Consider the following 22,840-nt stretch of genomic DNA (forward strand, 5'->3'; position numbering starts at 1 on the left):
TCCCTGAACTACAAAAATCTGTCAACTACTTAAAATACTTGAATAAAAAGTGGCATCTGCAGGACAGTATGAATAAAACACGTCATATCAGAGCACATACACAAGTGCAAGTAAAATAATAATTGTTTACAGAAAGTAAATACATCAAACATTTTTCCCCATTAGTTTCCACAGGAGAAACATCAATGAAGTCTTTCTCAATTCAAAATAGCCTTACCCAATTTTGCCGTAATTACTCAAAGTATGACATTTTAAGCACAAAAATAGGAAAATCTTCCACAGCTATATACCAGTCAGCTTCTAATGCTGTCACTCCCGTCGACATTATATTAATAAACTGGAAGTCGCTAAGATTAGACAACCACATCTAACATCTTCACAAACCAAGGTTTCCTTTTGTTCAAACAATGTAAGGCTGATTCAGAATGAAAAAAAAATCCCCATTGAACATTATGAAGGACTTGAATGTTTTCTTAGAACCCTGTATTTCTGCCACTATATTCAACAACTACTACCCAAGTAGTAGAGAAACCGTTAGGTGTTACTCCAATTGTACTAAAAATTGATTAAATAAATGTCATGGGTACTTACTATATCTTTGAAACTCTCATGCAATTGGTCCTCAGCAAAAATATGAAACTGGAGAGGTTTGATGCTGAAGATAATGGCTGATCTCAACATAGTAACAGTCTCCTCCAGTCTCTCACCACAGGCAACCACTGCTAGATGCATTTTCTCAGAAGGATGTGCTTTCATATAATCATATCTGATACAAAAATAAGTTTTTCATTTGACATTATTCCTAGTACAGGCTTAAGAAAAAGCTCTACCATTTTCTGCAGAATGTAATTTAACAAAATAGTCTGTATCTTATTAAGTAAGCAATGGATAACTTAAACAGAACATACTAAACAATTGCATTATACCCCATACGCAGATTTAAGTTTAATCTGAACTACTCTCATATCCACTCCCACCATCCCACACCACGAGGAAGACACAAGAGATGGAAGACCTATACAGAAACTAGACACACAAGAAAACAAATGAAAACAAAAAGCATATTTATTTTCTTAGCAATCTTGCTATTTATTACCAGCAAAGAATTCCATTAAAATCACTACATTAAAAGAAAGGCTGTGTGAAGTTACATCAAAATGTGAAAGGCTGACAGCACTTCAAGTCCGTGCATGAGTTACTAGCTCATTTTCTCCCTTTTCCCTGGACATATCACAGATATGTAAACATGATGTGTGTTTTATATATACATATATATATATATATATATATATATATAAAAGAGTTAAATTCTAACAAAAGTGAAATATCACTACTTTTAAAAAGTTGTATTCAAGAATGTTTTTGCATGATCTAGGTATATTTTGTCCATCTTCTGCTCCAGTAAATCCTTACATCATAACCATGTTTCAGAGTTTCTCCAAAGCACTTGCAAAATGCAAAAAGATTTCTCCTCTCCTTTCATCCTGCAGGCACACAACTTGGTTTGGAAAGTGGTGAAGCTAACAGCTCAAATGTCCTGGTGCTCCCAGTAGCACCAACAAATTCCACAGGTACCCTGATCATCTGCGCTGCCCACATCTTTGGGCCAAACCACTGCAAGGTGCGAGCGCTGGGGAGTCGTTTCTCCCTTGGCCAACAGTTACAGTGAAAAGCGCCTGCTACATATTATACAAGGTATGTTTTAAAGCTATTATTTTAACACGACAGGCTAAAATTATCATCAGGTAAATACTAGTGTTTGCTTCGTAGCAAACACTGTGGGCATATTAAAGTTAAAACTGTTCTTTTGTGTTTTTTATTTATTTCATATACTTAACTATTATGAAAAGCTTTCAAATGTTTTATACACGTCAGCTCAAAGCCAACCTTTAAAACAATATTCTAGACTTGAGCTATTCGCATGCAACTAAGGGAGGAGATGGCCTAATACAACTAAGAGCATCTGGAAATTTAAATTACAGCTTTCCAAGTTCTGAAAACACAGAATTCTTTGAAGTTAGAAAAGACATTCGCAAACTAGTAACAGTAGAGAAATGCTTGGCAAACATACCACCCATTCGTAGAAATTTGCCATAGATGCACTCCAAAATACAAATCAAGAGATCTGATTTTTAGCACAATCTCTACCTAATTTACACAACTAAAATATATTTAAATGCATACGTGTTTTATTTTATATCGACAAAAGATATAATGCATATTTTCTTTTTTTTTTTTAAAGGCATGGAAGATGAACACACATTATTTTGAGCTCTTTGAAGCAAAATACAAGCAATGATATTGTTGTAAAACTGCTGAAGTTTGGTACCATAAATAACAGTTGAGTTACTGAGCTGAAATAGTTCAAAGGCCCTAAAACTAAAAGAAATCCAACAACTCGGGGATGTAAGATTAACAAAACCTCAATTAGAGCATACAGTCAATCTTAAGGTTTGAGGTGTTACTAAACATCACATGGATGAAAGACCTCACTGGTAGGATTCAGATCCAAAACTGGGTATCTAAATGACGCTGGCATATAAAATTGTGTCCAATCTCTCATTAAAGCTAATGGAGATCTGGTGAGCAGGCAATGAACCCTAGACAGCAGTTCATTTTACTTCAAAATAAATAGCTAGGCCTTGATTCAATTGTTTAACATAGGTATAGTGACATTTAATATGCTCTAGAATATCCCACCTGACCTCCAGGTGCCAGCCCAAAAGGACAGGGCATCTCAAAGATCATGTTCTATTAGACTTATGCAGATGTCTGGAATAGCCTAGCACTTTGCTGTTAACACCAGACCTTTACTTCTTAGCCGCTTACTGTCTAGTTGCCTGGGTCACACTCTATGCTCTTTCAGTTTTAACAACAGTTTAAGACCTACTTGACACAGATACATAAATGCAGACATCCATATTCAGAAGATTTAATCCACAGACTGAAGAAGTCCTGCAGCAAAACCTCAAAAAAAATAGTTCAATTTAACAGAAAAAATGTATAAAACATAACTTTTAAATGTCACAGAGGCATGCCCATTCAGACCTGTATACCTAAAGCTAATCTAAACCTTACACCATGTAGTAAGCAGCTGATGCAAAGCAAGCTGAATGTGATGAGAGTAGCTGAAATCCACAAATAAATGCACTGCTGCAGCCTGAACAAGCTGCAAGCACCAGATTAGCCTCATCACTAATCCACCGAAAAGGGAATTACAATAATTAAGCCCTGCAGTCATGAGAGCCTGCATTGATATTGCAAGGTCGTGTGATAAATAATGGCACCAACTACACACACTGCAGAGCTGAAAGCCAAGTTCCTGAACCACTTGTAACACATGGCTTTCTATCAATAAGGTATGATGAACATTATGCCAAAGCAGCTCTAAAACACATTGAGACTCAAAGAATATTATTTCTACATCTAGCGACATCTGCAAATAAAAGAACATTTCAAGCCACACAAGAAAAAACTTGTTTTAATGCTTTCACACTCACTTTGCCCATATCTAATCTGTTTTGTGTGTATGACTTCATGAGTTCAATTTTCTTAAACCTCTGCTTAAAAGTATTTTTTTGAAAAGGCGAAAAACTAGAAAAAGCTAAAAAAATTGAATTTCCATTTGCACAATATGGGGAACAGCTGAACTGAGATCTGTAAGGGCCCAATGCAAAGCTTTATCTCCGAAGCAGATGGAGCAAGAAGCCATTTCAAAGAGTGGGCCATCATGCTCCGTGGAGATCATCAGCTAAGAAGGGGATGAGACATAGTAGGTGTCAGACACACTACAGCAGAAGTTATGAAACTCCAGAGCTGTGGCTCTCACTCCAGACTCTGTGAAGAGACATCCTCTAGCGATTAGAAGCTGCATTCAACTTCCCTGCGCATGGGCCATTGGCAGTCACATCCTCTTTTTTTTTTTTTTTTTAAAGCAATTTGGCCTCAGGCTGCTCCTCAGCCTCCACAAACATCCCCCTCCGCTCCCAGAGGACAATCACTGTTCCACCTTCACCCTGGGACACTAACTCCTTACACCTCGTTTCTAATCCTCCACTGCCTGCACCCTTAGTCACTTTTTGCCCCTCCTCCTGCCATTAGCAGTCGCATAAACTTTATGTTGCCCAGAAGCATTTATCAGCCCAAGCCCTTCAGTCTCACCTTCATCATTAATATAACCCACCAGCAGAGCCAGTTATCAGGGCCATGACTCGTCTCATTCCCTTCTTCAATATTACGTCTACACGACTTCAGTCTTCCCCCTAATCCCTTTCAAAATCTTCTGCCTTCACTTGCTCCCTTCTCTACTTCTCCTTCCTGACTTTTCCAGCCTCCATAACCCTCTTCCCCTTCTTCACTCCATCGCTCTCTGCTGCGGTCAGTCAGGTAGCTACCTCACCAGAAGACAGCAAAAGCAAAACCTTGTTCATTTAGACAGCAACTTCTCATCACTGTGGGTTGCGTGTTGTCTAATGACACCAGCTTCTTCAGGCAGTACAGATTTTGCAGCAGTGCAGTAGCTGAGCCGCCCACGAGCAAAATAAATTTACTTTAGAAGAACTGTAACTTGTCTGAACCTGAGCAAGTTTTCAGAGATGGGAAACCTCAGAACAGAACTTCTTACTGAACTTCAAAAAAAAAAAGGTTCTGAAAGTGTTTGACGCTTCCAAAAAAAATGGTTTCAGATTTATTTATTTTTTTACTTTAAAAAAAATGTTCAGAGGCACCACGTGAAACAAAAAATACAAATGTAGATTTTCATATGCATATTGCTAATTACCAGTAGCCAGATGTTTTGGTGTGGGAAAACTTAGTGGAGAAGCTGGAGAAAACAACAACAGAGTGTATTTCAGTAAGGCTTTCTGATAGACTAACAAGAAAAATTTGAGAATTCTAGCTCGTAAAGAAAAAAAGTCTCCCAAAATTGATGTGGGAGTCCTAGCTCGTGTGTGTATGGAGCTCTGGTAATTGAAATGGAAGAGCAAAGAATGCACCTGTAGTCCAACAGAGGATACTGATCAGAAAGCGATGACAGGATTTGGGTGTTTAGGGACAAATAAGAGTATCCTCAGAAAAAAAAAATTCTAATTACATGTCAATGTCAGTAAAAATAAAAGGAAATAAATCACCTGAGAGCACCACACATACTTGAATGAGTTTAGAAAATACGAAGGAAAACCAACCCACTTAAACACTATGAGAGCAAAACCACATACTTTGAAACATGCTGCTCAGCAGCAGCAAAAGCTAGGGTGCAAGGCATGCCCTGACGTACCTCTGTGTTGAAGTGCAGACCTGCATTCTGTACTGATGAATTCTGCTGTGGCATTAGCAACCTAGGAGGAATGTAGCTGGTTATGCTCAATGAATCTGCTACAACAAGGTTTTCCAGAGCCCGTCTGTCAAGATGCTGCCTTTTATTTAAAAGAGGTATAACATGACAGACTGTATATTAAATGAGCATTTCTAGGTCCATTAAAATTACAAAGTAATAGTTTGCTCTTCTCAAGCCCTCAGTGCACCTCAGCTGAACTTCTTGGGAAAAAAAGTGTATCTTTTTTTTAAATCAATCTTATTTTTCACCACCACTTTTTTTTTTTTGGCACATACAAATATAGTGGCACTGGATTACAAAAAGTCATTAAGGAACCTTAATTTGTGTTAAAAAAGAAAACACTGGTGCATAAGGATTCCTTTTACCATCCACTGATCTGCTACTAAGAACATGCCTAGAGATTATCAGGAAGCTCCCAGAACAACTTCTCTGGCTGTCAGGCTGTCTTCCCTGACTCCTTTAACGTGGCTGGGGAAGCCAAGGAAGGAAAGGTTAGCATCCAGCTACTGAGAATACAGAGTGATATGAATAGCTGAAGCAGTAAATCAACTTAGTAGCTGTTGTCCTTTCAGATTTTGACTCATCAAAGAGGACAATTAAAAATATTTGTAATTTTCTGAGAAAAGGGCAGTCAACTTGCACAACTAGTTTTCACGTACAAGCGCCACTGCATTACACGATGCTAATACTAGACTGTAAGAATCGTTTTGTAGGTTACAAGTGAACATTCATGTAGAATGTTCTTGTAGAATGTGTAGAATGCAAAATAACAAGAGCTATTCTACCTCCAAACAAGTTTTTCCTACATTTTTTCTGGAAGAGTGTTTCTTTGATCGTTTTCCCATATGCTCTGTAACACACACATCATGCCTGCTATATGTGGCTCCCTAAACAAGGTGGCTTAATTAAGTCTCAGTCCTTCCTCAACATCACTAACCTAACTTTGCATTTGGTTGTTCAATCAAGGATCAGATTGCCAGGTTCAGCTGTGTTGAAAGTTGCTTTACTCTTACAAAAAAAAAAAAACAAACAATCCTATTGCAAACAGGTTTTCTCTTTTGATATAAAAAGCTAGCCACAGTATCACTGCAAATATTCTCCCCATACAAATCTTCTGGTAATTGGCATGTAAAATACAAATCAAATTGGATAAAACATGCAGGACAAATTTTCATATAACCAACCTGTATTTTTTCAAATCTGGCACCACAGCACGTCTCAAAAGAACGAATGGTAGATATGTAAATACAATATGGATGGCTTACTTATCACATCCTCTTTTCTTGTAATGCTTTGTGCTTGATCTAAATCAATTGAGCATTAAAGAGCGTGACCCAGCAGCCTTTACTCACCAGAAAAAGAAAAGCAAACGGGCAGAGCGAAAAAGCAGCAAAGCCTGCACTGATCAAAATGCAACTGTGAAATCATTCCCACATTTACAGAAAGTATGATCAAGGAAACCACAGAAATTATCTGGATTTGAAAGTGATGAAAACTCTAGTTTTTACTGAGCTTAACTTTCTACCACAGCACTGAATTAAAAATAAGTCCTAATCAAAGCTGATTTTGTGTAAGTACTCTAATGATACCACTGCATATGATGTCTAAATGTCATCTACTCAATTACAAACTCAATTAGTAGATTAGGTATGAAGTTACAATTAGCCATTTAAAAATCTACTAGAGAAGTTGAAAGTCCCATCCTCCAACGAGCTAGATATTTTCAGGACTTTCACAATTCATTTTAATTTATCCACATCACCAGGACCTCGATGCACTCAAGAAATGTGAAATGCCTTTTTAATTAGGCAATGCAAGTTAAAACCCACTTAGAAACAACATCCAACAACTGAAAGCAGACAGACCAGATAACCAAAGTAATGACCTCTCAGATTTTTTTTCTTACTCAGTCTACTGCACAGATGAGCAGCCACACCTGCCAGGTCACATTGGGCACCATGAGAGGTGCACCAAAAAGGGCATGAATCATCTAGGTCATGCAAAAGCCGAGCCTCATTTTATCTTTATCAGCATTGTTTAAATTTTGGATAAAATCTAACCATTGTATGTTTAAAAAAACAAAAACTGATCCCATCCTTCTTCTATCAAAATAAAGGCTAACAAGAAATATTCTGTACATAAGATGCTCTGTCTGAATAACGTTGTTAATCACAATGTTGATATAAAACATGGGTGCAGAATGGCTCAAAAATTCGTCCCTCGTACAGCATGGACAACAGATCTTAGACTAACTTAAAGGGACAAGATCCATATAAACCATCATTAGAAACATCAACTGCTCAGAGCTCACTGATCGCAAGTGAGGTTGAATTAGCTACGCCATGAATCAGACCGAAGTGTCTAAGAACACCTCTCCTACGAACTTCCAGACCTCTACAGGTCTCCAACACTTCTGTTGTACAAACTTGAATCTTACAAATCCACATATTTGTTGTCACTTCATGCATTAAACATATATAGTTACTCAGACAAAAACGACGTAGCAATCTGCATTTCAAAAATGTCTATGCCAAGTTCTCTCTCACGGATAACTGCATCACCTGCAGTTCCAACGTCCAGAAGAAAAAAAGCTGACAACAGCTGCAAGTTATAAACACAGAAAAAAAAAATTGAAGGTTTTCAATTTAAAAATCTAGAGGATAAAGGACAACCTTCAATGTCTGAATAACTTGACTGATAAAGGGAGAAGAGATACTGCATCTCATACTACATTGAGATAAAATTTATGAATATACTATTAGCAAAGAAACTCTGGCTATGTGGTCTGCTCCTCTGGACAAACTCATTTGGGTCCGCTTATTGAAACGGCACGCATAGAACGCCAGAAGCTCTATTCACAAACTGATTTATGATTTGGATAAATACCATTCTCTTTTTATGGATTAAATCAGACCAAACAGAATACTCAAGATAAGTGGTGGTGTGGTTCAATGACCAGACTATGCCATTTCTATTAAAAACATACTCATTGGAACTCCCATTATTTTGTTGCCAAGTCTATAGGCAGTGGAGTTAGCTATCCTAAGATTTCAATAAGATACATAACTGTTAGGTTTTTCTCATATCCCAGTCTCTTCAAAATACTGCTTTATTTTGCACATCACTACAACAATCACACTTAGTTGTATAACACAAAGGTTCAGTGAACTGAGGATCAAATTGTAATAGGTAGAAGTTATAAGGTAGAAGTTTCAGTCCTTTATTGCAAAAGATATCCAAATCAATCAGTGTTGCCTCTTTACAGAAAGAGTTTATCTTCTTGAAGAGTCAATCTTGAAGTGGCTTTACACATATGATGTCAGGAAACAAGAATGCTAGATTTCATCTGCTGCGATTAATAAACTTGCATGGAATTAAGTTCCTTCCTCTTCCTCCAAAATCTTCCTACAAACTTGAGAACGACTCAGCATCACTTGAGAAGCAAAAAATGGTACAAACGGCCTGAATTCTTCAACTTATCAATGCACTTAGTACAATACACCTATTTTCTTTGAGAGAAAAGCAAAATTACAACTCATATCCGAAGCTGAAACCAAATGACAACTCTCTTCTGTTATTCCAGCACACGCGAGGAAATGAGGCTTATGCAACAGGCTGAATGCTGAGACACTGAAATTGCTTGCTGCCGTCCAAAGAGGGAGCACTTTCTCCTCCTTTCTGCCACCTTCCCCACTCTTCTTACACAAACCCAAATTCTGGCACTCACTGCACCTCTCTGAAACTAACTGAACTCATTAAACATACCAAGAATTAAAGTCTGAGGGAGATAGGCGGACCCCTCTGAAGTTAAGACAGGTCAGTAAGGAAATAAGCACTAGAGCCAGCACAACATTCACAGAACCACAGAACAGCTGAGGCTGCTCCAACCCCTGCTCCAGCAGGGACACCCAGAGCAGGCTGCCCAGGACCACGTCCAGGTGGCTTTGGAAAAGCTCCAAGGACAGAGACTCCTCAGCCTCTCTGGGCAGGCGCAGCATTCTCAATAGAACAGAACGTGTTATAGCTTAATGTATGTGCAAAGGAACTGCATGGTGTTTCTCCAATTCTGGTTCCATGATCCCACTACTTACCTTGAGCCTGGCATAAAATCTGGAAGGGAAGTTTTCTGCTGGTTTAACGCGTTCCATTGTATCGTGGAGAGTTTGGGGACATCATCACAGGCAATGGGGTCAGAAGACAACACCACCCTCTCCTCTTTCAGCACTGCACAACTGCTACACTGGCTCAGATGTCCATGAATGAATAAAGCTTACAATCTCATCCTGTCTCTCCAAAAAGGACAGACTAAGCCCCTAACACCCCCCACCACAACAGCACTGACACTCAGTTCACCCCCACATCATTAAACTTCATGACGCTAAATTCCCAAAAGCTAACCTTAAGGGAAAAGGATGTGAACCGAGTCCATTCAGACAGTTAAATAAACCAAAGGGAAACTCAGATGAATCCCTCTGCCAAAGGAAGGTGACACACTGGCTACTAAGTGCAGGGAGAAAGACTCAGCAGCCCCAGTTTAACTGGGTACTTCACTAACAGCCTAAAAATCAATCTAAGCCATACCTTCAAGTAACTTCTTGGCAACTGATAAGTTTAAAAAGCACTGAAAGCACACAAGCAAAGAGGAATAGGGGACAGATCTAAAATCTTTCCCATGATTATCATTTTCAGTAACATTTTAAGTTTTGTAAAGCTAAAGCTTCACAAAATGGATGATCATTTCAATTTTAGATACAAGAAAAAATAACTTTAAACTTCAGTTATATACTGAGGAGAACTATACAGGTTAGAGAAGATACCTCAAGAAGATTAAGGCTTCCTCCATTTCTTTACAAGTTACTTTCCTAATCTGACAGCCTAAAGCATGTGAACAACCACATCAAAGCATTTAAACTTCTTGTTAAAGATAAAACTAAGGACACAGTATATGCTTTAACATATTGTATCTTAAAATGCATTTTGCAGTAGTCATTTCAGTGGTTTGGGTTGAAGTACCCTCCTCATATTCTATATAATATGGAATTTTAATAAAAACCCCAAGACTTAACTACTAAGCTTACCTGTCATGATTACAAGTCACATCATGAGTATTACTGTGCTACAAGTTTTATTTATAAAAAAAATCATCAGTAACTTTTAAAAATATATTCAGATTGACTTTTTACCAATGTTAACAAATATTCATTTAAGGAAGCAACATAACTGAAAAAAATATTCTTTGTAATAACACTTCTTGAATCTACAATGTCTCAAAACATAATAGAACAAAAAGAGAAAGCCCATCTAAAGGCAACCATAATATAAGCATGTGAAATATATGTGAAGCAATCAAAAGATTTTGCTTTGTCACCTTGTTAAATAGCGAAAAATGCTGTTATATTAGCTGCACCTGTCTGTAACCAAATAATAAAGTACTATTTAATAATAGATCCTACCTAAAAGCAGCTTCCCAAAAGCAGTTCATTCCACAAACATCAGAGGGCAGCATCCAATAGGAATTCCAGAAAGATACAGACAAATTCTTACACCTAACAGGATAAGACAAAAATAACCTATATGAATGTTACTGAATTTATGGCAAAGTTAAATGGATTATTTTGTAGCTCAAACATAACTTGAATAGGTAATTACTTGGCAGAAGACTCCCTATGTAATGCAGCTTGGATAACACAAAAGAGGAGGTGTCAACCAGGAGGGGTTCTTTTAAGGAAGAGCAGTCCCAATCCTTTCACCTTTCCTCTCCACGTATTTTTAGAGTGAGAGAAACAAAAGGGTTGGTTTTTTTTTTTAAGGTTGTTCTACGTTCTCTGCTTAGTGCAAGTCCAAGGCAACACAAAGCTGCAAAGAACTCCCTCACCTTTGCAGTACCTTTGTCTAACCTAAGCGGAGGAGTAGAACATTTCAATTTCAAACTTACACTGCCCATTTAAACACAATCCCTATTCATCCATGACTATTCAGAGCACACCTGCAAAACTCATTTAAAACTGGACTTTCAGCACCAATTGATTCCATTATTTCATAACAAAAGGTTATTACAAAACAGAAATAATCACACCTGACAAGTTTTCCTTCCTAACAATTTGTTGACTTGTGCTACACTAACAACTGAAAAATAAGGTTTGCTAGACCACCACTAAATTTTATGAAATAGCAATACGGGAAATATTTTGAAAGAGCATTAGAAGTGCGTGGTTCAAAGTTTCAGTTGAGGGAATCAACATCACGATTTAAAATCTTAAATGAGCATGGGGAATACTGCAAAGCAAGAGGTATGCACTGTTCTGTGACTTCCTATGCTTCATCTTTATGCCCTGGTGACATGACGCCAACGGTGTTTACCTTTGTCTGAAAATTAGTATCTGTGAATCAAAAATCTGCAAGAAGGAAAACCACACAAAAAAATGATGATGGAAAGATTAAAGGACTACAGCTCAAAACCGTACTGGAAGTTTGTTTTGCAAGATTTAAATCAATCAGCACCATCTCAGCAGGGTAACCTGATACCTGCAGAGGCCAATTCTTTGTGAAAAATCACATTTAGTAATTACTGTAATATCAAAAATGGCAAGCTGTAGAATTTCTTGACACTTGAAAAAAATGATAAACATACAAAATATTATACTAAGCCTCATTAATTGTTGGTGGGGCTGAGTTCTTCGGTAGGGATCACAAGAAATCCTCATATCCTGTAGATACATGTGTTTGCAAGAATTAGAGAAATCTAATCCACAAATAAATATCTAGTTACAAAAAAGTGTAACGGATTCGAGTAAGTGCATATTTGCGTTTCTCTGGGGAAAGTTAATGGTATAAAACTGCAAGTTGTCTGTACCAGATTCCCTCTTACCTTAATCTTTGTTACTCCTGAAGTTTCAAAAAAAAAAAAAAAAAACTTCAAGGCACATTAAGACCTTGTGTTTATCTGAAGAACAATCTTTACAATCTCCAGTACATATTTGTACTGTCTCTCATTATTTTGAGGTCAAATTAATAGACTCTCAAAAAATTAAAAGACTCTCAAAAAAACAGTCTCTGGTTTGGAAGATTATCGTATTATTATTACAGGGGATTCTTCTTCCAGCTGTCACAAGAGCAGTGTTTTTCTGAGCTGCCTTGAGCTACTGTCTTATCCAGCCTACTACGGCAAGAGGCAAGCTTGAATTAATGCCAAAGTGCTTTCTCTGCCACATTAGGCCTTTTCAATACCCCGTTTAGCACTATGACAAGGTTGTCAGCCATGGATTTGATTCATAAACTTCATTTGAAAGAGAGGCGTTACCAAGATGCAGGTGTATGTACTTTGCCTAACGTTAGACTTTTTCCTGCAACCAGACCCATCTCTCAACTGACCGTACGCTACCATATTCCATACGGCTTTCACACAGAACTGATTAAAAGACTGAAACTGACGGGTAGCATTTTCTTATTGCTATTCGCAATAAGCTCATTCAAAAAAGACATTCACGAAGATTTTATTTTTTTACTTGAAAACTAGAATAATATTTGAGAAAAGCTTGGAAGACAAACAAAGCGTCACAAGTGATTCACAAAGCCAAGGAGGTGCGTTTTGTCCAACAAACAGGTTACCTGAAAGAACACTAGTCGGGCAGGAATAGTCACCTTCAGCATTAGGATATTTTGCTCCGCCTGATACAGGCTGTGTGGTTGAAGGCTAATCTCCGTAAACACAGAGGAGAAAAGAAAGGCTGGAGGAAACCCAGCAAACCAAGCAGCCCTGCCCCAGCTCCTCCCAGCTGTGAGGCAGAAGGTACTGGGCCCGCCTCACTCCCTCACCCCACAGCTGAGGAGACGGGACTGCCAGCAGGGGCAGGGGGCCTGCTGGGGAAGGGCATTCGGGGGAATGACCTTTTAGGTTTTACCTTAATCCTAAAGGAATGACCTTTAGGTTTAGGGGAATGACCAAAGACAGGGAAAGCTATGGATTGAGGTGAACTGTGGAGAAGGGAGAAATGGAGAACAGAGAGAAGGCCCAGTGAGATGTATACAGGCTGCCAGGCGTACCAGTGGCCATGCCTGCCTGATGGGCAGTCTCCTGAACACACTCAATTTCTATACTCCTGGGTGAAGGGGTGCTCTGTTGTGTGTCCGTGCGCATGCATGGAGGCCAGCAGCTGAAAAGGCAGCCTCGTCACAGGGCCTCAGGAGCCTGTGGTGCCAGAAACCAGAGACCTGTGTGCACCCGGCGAGTGGGTAAGCACGGTGGTACACACAGACACTAGCAAGAAGCAAGCCAGACTAGCCCACAAGTGGGGTAAATGGTTTGGGAGTCGGGTAACAGAGAGGCCCCAAGTCTCGGCCAGACTGCAGAGATCAAATCCTGAGTCAGCTACTGAAAGAGTCAGGGGTTTAAGCCAGCCCCAAAAGTCTCGGTGCCTGAGCGGTGGCCACTGAGGGGACCAGAGGGTCCCAGTCAGCCAGCGGAGGGGCCTGGTGAGTTGCAGTTTGACGTTAAGGCCACAGGTCTGGACCAGCTCTGCGAAAGATCCATTTGCATGAAGCAACTGGGAGACCAGGCAATCTGTCTGCCAGGCAGACTGAGTGTCTAAGGGCGGTTAGTGGAGGGATCCACAGATCCGCATCAGTGCCTGGGTGTGTATATTTAGGGAGTCTGAGTACCAGCAACCACAGCGGGGCTGCAAGCCTGGTGGTTTGCATGCCCAGGGCAGAGACAGGGGAGACCAGCCTGTCCAGCAGCTGGCTCCTGCCGCTCTGAGTGCCTAAGGCCAGTTACTGCAAGGATCCACGCTGTGTACATTTACATACTTTTCACTAAGAGGCTTCCACCCTGATTAGCCAGAGGAGGGAACAGGACGAGGCCACCTGTGCTGTCTGTGGTTGTGCAAGAGCTATTTTCTCTGTGTTGATGTCTGTGGCCAGCCGTATGCATGTAGTGTGGGCATGGGCGCCTGTCGGGAATTAATGCTCAGCTTTGCTGCGGGCTGGACACAGGGCCATGGACCTGCAGCAGCCTCGCCATCGGACTACTGGGCTGGACAACTCCTAACACCAACCACTGCCAAAAAAAAAAAAAAAACAACATAGAAATACAAAGCTTTAAGAACATTGTTAGCATAGACAGGCATTCTCAACATTCTGTTTAACAGTTCTACGTATCTCTCCCCTAGACAATTATCCATTTACTTCCTCTATCAGGTAATTTAGTTTCAACACAGAGAGATAGTAAGAAAAATTTAGTTTTATAGATATAGCAAAAATGTATATATTTTGACCTGAAAAGAAGGATTTGGAGCAATTTTTAATTTATGTGCAAAATACCTAGCAATGCACGCCTCACACTGACTGAGGCCCTCTGTTCAAGCGAGGCAAGTTCTCACCATAAGGATCTCCCAGCAACCAGTGGTAAAAAAAATCCTTTTGTTAAGCATGCTGGTGGGCTTCCTATTAATGGAGATCATAGCTTTCAAGCATACTTCTCAGTCCAGATGGCATCTCTTACACCACTGTAACTTCCTAACGATTTAGCAGCATGTCCAAATAGTCAGGGTTGCAGCCAACTAACGTGAGTCATGGCTGCTGCATCCCTTCGGTGCTGCACTAACAGCCTAACACCAAACTGCAAGCATCGAGTAACCGAGAAAGACTGGCGCAGCAAAACAGGAAGGCTGCAGTTTTATTTCCTTCCTGCTCATACATGCGGGAGTAAAAAGTTAGGAAATAAAGAGTTGTTTGGTTCCACTCCCAAACACACTGAGAAGCCCTGATTCTTCTCAATAGCTTTTCCTGAACAATATCCCAAATTTGTTTTGATTTATTTTAATCTGAAAAGTAATAGCTTTATTAGACAGGAGGCAGCACATCCCAAATTTGATGTTAAAACATCTGACACAGGACAAACTTTTTTTTTACTAGAAGAGTCTTGACATTGTTTCATTAACTAATAACGTGTTTATTTAAAGCAGCATTTGTTAGTCAACTTAGCTACTTGACACACTCAGATGATTTTTTTAAATGAAGTTTCAACTTCAAATTATTCCATGCTTCATCCTTTTAAAAGTTTTACTCACATTTTGAAATGTTTAGACAGTTCCTAGACCAATTCCTTAACGTACAATAGCTGAGAAACACTGGTGAAACTGCTGGTTACGTTCTGACACAGAGGAAAACAGCTGCCTACAGTGCAAGGAAAGAAAGATCTGTTACAACCATCCCACTCTGCTGCCTAAACTGCTGGGTTATACACTTCTTGCACTTTTCCAGGCACTATAATCCACTTAACTCTCCCTTTGCCAGTCTAGTTAGAGAAAAAGAGAGTCAGACAGGAGTTACAAGTCACAAAACAGTGTGCCTGGCTGCATGAAAATGCTAAACTAGAGCATAACAAAAAAATGTCTAATTTTAATAGGGTCAAATTCGTTGACCTCACTGAATTCATGGAGCTGACTACAGACCGATCCCTGCTCTGTTTCACAAACTTTCCATTAGATTAGCACTGCTTTTGGATCCAAATAGAAAGAGGAAGATTATCTGCTTAATTGAAGTGGCAATATTGATAAAATTATCTGAAGACTCACTGCTCATAAGCACAGTTACAGCCTGCTAATTAGCTGATCTGAAAGCACGTGGAGGAGTACTGCCTTGAAAGGATACTCCACAGACAGCAGATTATAATATTATTGAATGATACACATGTAAAAAAAAAAAAAGTGGATAAATGCACATTTGGTACATTTTTTCCACAGCCATCTTCCTCATCCATAAATCTTACTAGCAAAGAAAAAAACAGCTGACTATACACAGCGAATTTTGACTGACTTTGTGTCTTCTGGAGGTAGACACTTAAGCATTCTCTATTTTCAAGTTCAGATCTGTTGTTCATTTAGCTATTATATATGACTACTTACTATTCATTACTGCTTTTCTCACTGGAATAATCACGAGGACAATCTGGGGATTTAACTAAAATTCTTGAAATGCTCTACAGCTATTTATACCAAGTTTCAAGACACAAGCTTTTAGTTTCTAGTCATCTTGTTCCTCAGGCTACTGTAGCCTTTGAAACAAACAACTCATTACCAAAGTGATTACCCAACAAGCTCCTCTGAATTGTTATGGTTATTGGAGGATCTTGCCTCAACCTGTAATTCTAGTTTCAACATGGTACTTCCCTTTTAATTAAAGATTTTCTACTTAAAAGCATCATCACTATTGCAAAATTCTTCCAGGTGTGGTATTCTGAAGCTTTATTCAAAGCTTGCAGTTTTCAGTTCACATGCTTCTGAAAACTACCAGAAATCTTGACTTTTCTTCCCCACCACAGAATATGGCCAAGCTCCTTCTGCTCTTATGTCATATACTGAATGAGCTTATTTGGGAAAAAGAGTTTCCTTTTCAGCTGAGAAGAGAAAAGCACTGCTGAGTGCATAAATGCCTTCAATGGCAGTTGAATTTGCTTTGCTAAACTGTATTTTAAAGCTAACAGTGAAAACAGCTGAAGGAGCCCACTGCTGAGAGCTACTATTAACGCATATGAAACACTGAACGTCAGGAAGGATGAAAAGGTTATCTGAACAGAATTTACTCTACAGGGTTACCAATCCTTTGCTGTCGTACACAAGAAGCAGGCATAAACCAGCTTTGTAGCTATCAGGCTCCAGCTCCACTAAAGAAAGAGTGGAAGTATGAAACCTGAAATACACCCATACATTCATCAAGATGCATATATCAATCACACAAGAGAGCATAACATGATTTAATGCCTGAGAATAACCAAAATAAGTATCTTAAGGAATATTTGGTGTGGCATTTCTCAACTGCCACAGGATACATTTTTTCCTATGAACAGTCCCTTAAACGCTTTCTTTAAAAGCCTTTAATGGGCTAAGTTCTAAGGGACCCAGCTTCTTGCACCCACGTTTTGCAAATGCTGTTTGTACAAGCAGCATAAAAACTTCAACAGTTTACAATGGGAAGATGTTCATCCTGAGCCTTTACTTTGACAGCAGTTTATAGGTAAAGAACTCCCACAGAGATGTCAAACACACTGATTTTGCAAAAAGGTATGTCTTCACGAAACTATATGCGTATGAATCATTTACGGCACTTAGACCTTTGGAAGACAACCTTCTCAGTCTGTAAGGCTTTTCAAAATTGCAACACAGTGCAGATTTGTATCTCATCCCACTGCAATTGCAGCAAGAAGCTGCTTGAACCTTGTTGGGATTCTCCCCCCCGGTATTCAAGTTAAAGTAACTTAAATGTTACATGTTAGTACAAATATTAAAATAATAATAAGTATAACTTTTTAACTAGATTTGGTTCTTCTGCTAAGGACCACAATCCACCTGAAAGTAATGTCAATGTTTGCTAAAGCAAAATTATTTAGATTATCATCTTTTGCCCACCAAAAGCTTTCTTCAGGTAAATTAAGTATTTTCTTTATCAAAACAAATATCACACATAGGATTTTTTCTCACATTTCTGTTTAAAACTGATTTATTATTCCAATGAAACGTTACATAAAACTTTTTTCTAGTTACCATGTTCTTTAGAACTAGTGCATTTCAACTCCTCACAAATTGTAATCCTGAACTAGAAGCGAGGAACAAACATCCCCACGTTTTTCCAAGTCGTAATCTGCATTCATCTGAACTAAAGCAAAGGCATGGAAAAAAAAAAACAAAAAACAAAAAAACAACACATCCTCTCAAGTAGTTACACCAGTCAACACTTGGGTTTCACATTTCAGCCAACTCCACCCCTAGCAACTCAGAATGCTGTTTCAGGATATTTTAAGATGATTAAGTCAGAGTTTGTCATCCTGCCACCCTCCATAACTCCTTGGCACCAGCGCTGTCACTTTCATGATTGCACGGTGAGCCATTTCAGAGAGCTGAGCTGCCCAAAAATCAGGTGGTTTCAGGCAGGCCAGCACACCCGGAGAGCTCACCTGTGCGATCCCAGGAGCACAAGTGGTGTCGGAGAGGGAAGGAGAGGCAGTCACCAAACTTGTGTGGTCTGGAAACGGTGGAGATTTACACTGCTGGACTTAGGCTGGCCCACGAAGGCCTGGTCCTGCTCTCTCTGCAGCTTTAGCAGCAGATCCCATCGCAGAGTTTTCGCTGGCACCACCGCTCCGGCAAACCCCAGGTGCACAGGACCAGGAAACTAACCTGAAAACTAACTCAGGCTCACTCCCCACTTGAGCACATGAAATTTTCTGCTGAAGGGAGGCCGGCAGCAGCAGCGCAGGGCCAGAGCAGCCCAGCCTTACACCTCTCCAACCGTGCTTGCTTCATAAGTGACCTTATTAATTATCTCATCATAAACGTTACCGATTAAAGTTGAAGGCGAGAGCTCAAAGTCACCAACCCCAGCCTCAGAGCCGAGCATTTTGCCGGGGGGGGGAGGGGGGGAACCAAACCCAAGCGCCCTCCCCCCGCCAGGCCTCGCCCCCCGGGCCCCTTCCCTTTGTCTGCCCGCTGCGGGGCTCGGCCCCTCCAGCCCCGGTAACCGGCCCGGGAGGCGCCGAGCAGCCGGGGGCGCCCGCGGCACGGTGCCCCGCAGGACCGCGGGGGGAGCCGCCCCCCGTCCCCGTCCCGTACCTGCCGGCGCCGCCGCTCCTCCCCGCCGGTCCCAGGTCCCGCTGCCGGCCGCCGGGCTCCTGCTCGAGGGAGAGGGCCAGCTGGCTGAAGCCGTAGAGCAGGGAGCAGACGCCGCAGCCCAGGCACAGCAGCGCCACCCGCCCCAGCCGCCGCATCCTCCTCCTCCTCCTCCTCCTCCTCCCGCCGCCACGGCCCCGGCAGCGGCGCCCGGCAGCAGCCGGGGCCCTCCCGGCAGCGCAAGGCCCAACGGGCGCGGCGGCGCCAGCCTCGGCGTGCGAGGGGCGGGCCGGGGGGAGGAGCGGGGCCTGGCGGCCTGCCTCCTGCCCGGCCTCGTGCCCGGCCTCCTGCTCGGCCTCCTGCTCTCCTCCCCTCCCTCCCTGCCCAGGGCTCCGGGAAACATGTCCCTGACAAGAGGGCGAGTGAAGAAATGGCCCAGGCAGGTGCCTGGCTTGTCAAGCTGCAAGCACATCCACATCTCGCCTGCATTATACCACAGAATCATTAAGGCTGGAAAAGACCTCCAAGATCATCTGGTCCAACCACCCCCCTACCACCAATGTCACCCACTGAACTATGACCCTAAGCACCACGTCCAACCTTTCCTTGAGCACCCCCAGGGACGGTGACGCCACCACTTTCCTAAGAGCAAAAGAGGCTAAGGGGCAGTGAAGGCGATGCTTTTCCCCACAGCCATCAGTCGGTCAGGGTTTCTGTGGTGTTATCCTCAACTTGCACACAGCCGCCTTTTGCAACAATACTGCCTCATGGATACTGCCACGACACTGCCTCATGCTTACTGGGCAGCTTGGTTACAAATCATACAATCACAAAATATCCGAGTTGGAAGGGACCCTCAAGGATCATCAAGTCCAAATCCAATACACCCTTTCTCCTCCTGAAGATGCAATCTGAGCATGCAGTGAATTTCAAGAAAAAAAAAATGGCAATCTGATTTACACTAAAGCTTAAAAAATCAGTTATACTGCAGATCACAGATTGCGGGGCCTGAGGGTATATGTTGTAGTAAATGTCTGTGAAACCTCAGCTATAGCTTACTGCTTTTTTTTTTTTTGGCTCTGTTTAAGAGGTGGGGAAGCAGAATGCCAAATGGCAACGCTAGTAGCTGAAAGAGGTGCAATCCCAAAATGTCCTGCCTATCCTCATACCCAGGAACAAAGAAATGAGGAAAAAAGGCAGCTCTTGTGAAGTACTGGGTACTCAGCTATGTTTGGAGTATAGGTATCAGGATGATCACTAGGAAGTAAGAGTAGGGAAATAGAAACTGAGAAAAGAAGTAGAATCTAAGAAAGGAAAGGAACCAAGGAGGATGAGGAGCAATGATGAGAATTGCACAATCCCAGACTGGCTGAGGCTGGCAGGCCCTGAGGAGCCCACCTGCCCCAGCCCCTGCTCAAGCAGGGACACCCAGAGCAGGCTGCCCAGGGCCACGTCCAGGGGGCTTTGGGAGATCCCCAAGGAGGAGACCCCACGGCCTCTCTGGGCAGCCTGTGCCAGTGCTCAGGCACCCACCCAGCACAGAAGTGCTGCCTGGTGCCTGGGGGGAGCCTCCTGTGCTCCAGTTTGTGTCCATTGCCTCTTGTCCTGCCACTGGGCACCACTGAAAGAAGCCTGGCTCCATGTTCTTTGCACCCTCCCTTTAAGTATTTATGGATATTGATGAGATCCCCCTGAGCCTCCTCTCCTCCAGGCTGAACAGCTCCAGCTCTCTCAGCCCCTCCTCACAGGAGAGGTGCTCCACTCCCTCAGAGATCTTCCTGGCCCTACGTTGGACTCTCCCCGCTGTGTCCATGTCTCTTGTGCTGTGGGGGGCAGAACTGGACCCAGCTCTCCGGGTGCAGCCTCACCAGTGCTGAGCAGAGGGGAAGGATCCTCCCTCTCGGTGACACTTTGCCTAACACAGCCACGAATACCATCGGCCTTCTTAGCGACAAGGGCACGAGGGCAAAATTCATGGCTGAAGATGGCAGGGTGATGGAGGGACCTCATGAGAAATGGACTCACTGGGAGAGTCATAGATGAAATAAGGAAAAATTTGAAAAAAAGACTCTAAAAAGAATTTGCTTAATGAACTAAGGGAAATTTGTGTTAGTGAGGCCATGTGCTACCAGGCATGACAGAAAAAAAGAAAAAAAAAACAGCTCTGGAAGTGCCACTTAGTGTTGCAGCTGGGCTTTCTGCTCCTCCTGCTTTCTGTTCCTCCATGCTTTGATCCCCCTTATCAGTGGATGAACTCTGCCACTCTGCCAGCTTTCCTCTGTTTGTGCTCACAATCAAAACCTGGCGTCTTGCTCTCCTTGCATATCTGCACGCTGACCTGTGTCACTCACTGTCCCATTTCACAACCCCCTGACATATACTACCAAGTCCCCATGGCAGGTAATAAATAATACTTTTCATGGATAAATGAAGCCCTGACTTCTTGCCCTTACTGCTCAGGAGAGCTTTCTGTTTAATCCAGGAGATCTCAGTATGGATAAGAAACAAAAAGCCAAGAGGCTGATACTATATTGTACAGACTGATGCATAAAAATAGTTGAAGAAAATAATCGGAAGTCTGAGATATGTGGTGAGAGGTGGGCAATTTTAAAGGCAAATTCATAGCAATGTGTGAGTTGGAGAGGAGAGAGACAAAGGAGCGTTTACTGACAGTGACCTCAAAAGAGAAGTCTGGTTAGTCCCCACTGCAGCATGACACTTGCCTTCTGAGCTGAGGAGTGTTCAAGTTGAGGAAAATGAAGTCTGTAGGGTGTTACACAGGGACCAAGAATGACTGTGGCAGCTGGCCAGCAGCAATGCTTTCATGTGTCAGAAGAAGAAAGTACATTTTTAGACAAGAAAAGAAGAAATAAAGAGTGATAAGGGGAGATGAGATAAGGGGGAAAAAAATCCTTTCGGATTATCAATCATACCATTTCCCTGGTAGGAATTTATAGGATTCTCTCCGTTCCGTGCTGTCCAGGAATGCCTGAATAATGAATGAGTGAGAATGTATCTGCAGTGGTCTAAAAATATAACCTAAGCAAGGTCAGAGAGAAAGTTAGTATCTTTTCTTAAGGTATCTGATGCAACTGGGGAGAAAGAAAAAATCCAAGAAAAGATCAGATTAACTTATGCACACACAAGCCTTTTTTTACACTGCAAAATCTGTGCATTTAATCCAACTGGCAGTTGGTCTGATAAGAGGCAAAAAGCTTCTTACTACAAACTTGTGTGTGAATAACAAAGATAAAGAAAAATGACTGAAATGTCATGCCTACGTTTCTTCTCTGAGAAAAAAAACAATATCAATAGTTATCCAATTAGCTAATACAGCTTTTAAAATTCTTTAAAGAGAAATGATTATATACCTTTATTTCTCACCATAATTAATGAGAAATATATAACATTTTATGCTGTAACATTTGCTAGTCTTTTAAAAACTGTTAAAACATGAAGAAGCACAATCACATACAAGGTTCTCCCCATTTATTTCCAATTTTAAATCTTTAAATCCTTTTCCTGACTGGAATTGAAAACTACTTAGCCATGGTAGCTTTTGTAACCCTTAAAGGGATTCAGTTCTATTTGTTATGTCCAGAAAATACCTTAAATCCAGAAAACAGTAAGCTTAGAAAAACTACAGGCGTTAAATATTTAGGACAACTCATTTTATAAAAGAATAAATACCCTATACTTCTGTAAATGTGTTCAAAGGCCATAAAAGCAGTTCATGCATGCCAGAAAATTAAACCAAAATTCTAACTACTCATTAGATCGAGAGATAAATTAGATCAACTTAGATTAAAATATATACATACTCACAATTATGGAAGGGGATTATCAGATGCAACCAAGAGAACAAAGAGAAAAATCAAATTCCACTCAAACTTTCTGCTAATGA

At 41.2% G+C, this 22,840-nt stretch overlaps 1 protein-coding gene across 2 annotated transcripts in view; it reads right to left on the reverse strand.

The window, feature by feature from the left end:
• GXYLT1 (glucoside xylosyltransferase 1) overlaps positions 1 to 19,216 on the reverse strand; it is a 30,419-nt gene extending 11,203 nt beyond the window's left edge. Inside the window, exons 1-3 of one of the 2 annotated variants that reach the window (XM_035543996.2) lie at positions 18,940 to 19,216; positions 10,789 to 10,881; positions 592 to 766 (exon numbers count right to left, since the gene is read on the reverse strand). In XM_035543996.2, coding sequence (XP_035399889.1) covers positions 592 to 766; positions 10,789 to 10,881; positions 18,940 to 19,094 — 423 coding nt within the window. In that variant the 5' untranslated portion in view covers positions 19,095 to 19,216. The remainder of the gene's footprint in view (positions 1 to 591; positions 767 to 10,788; positions 10,882 to 18,939) is intronic. The other variant, XM_035543997.2, reaches the window with a different exon arrangement.
• Positions 19,217 to 22,840: the final 3,624 nt, after the last annotated feature.

Source organism: Cygnus atratus, chromosome 1 (assembly GCF_013377495.2).
Source record: "Cygnus atratus isolate AKBS03 ecotype Queensland, Australia chromosome 1, CAtr_DNAZoo_HiC_assembly, whole genome shotgun sequence".
In the NCBI taxonomy this organism is placed as follows: domain Eukaryota; kingdom Metazoa; phylum Chordata; class Aves; order Anseriformes; family Anatidae; genus Cygnus; species Cygnus atratus.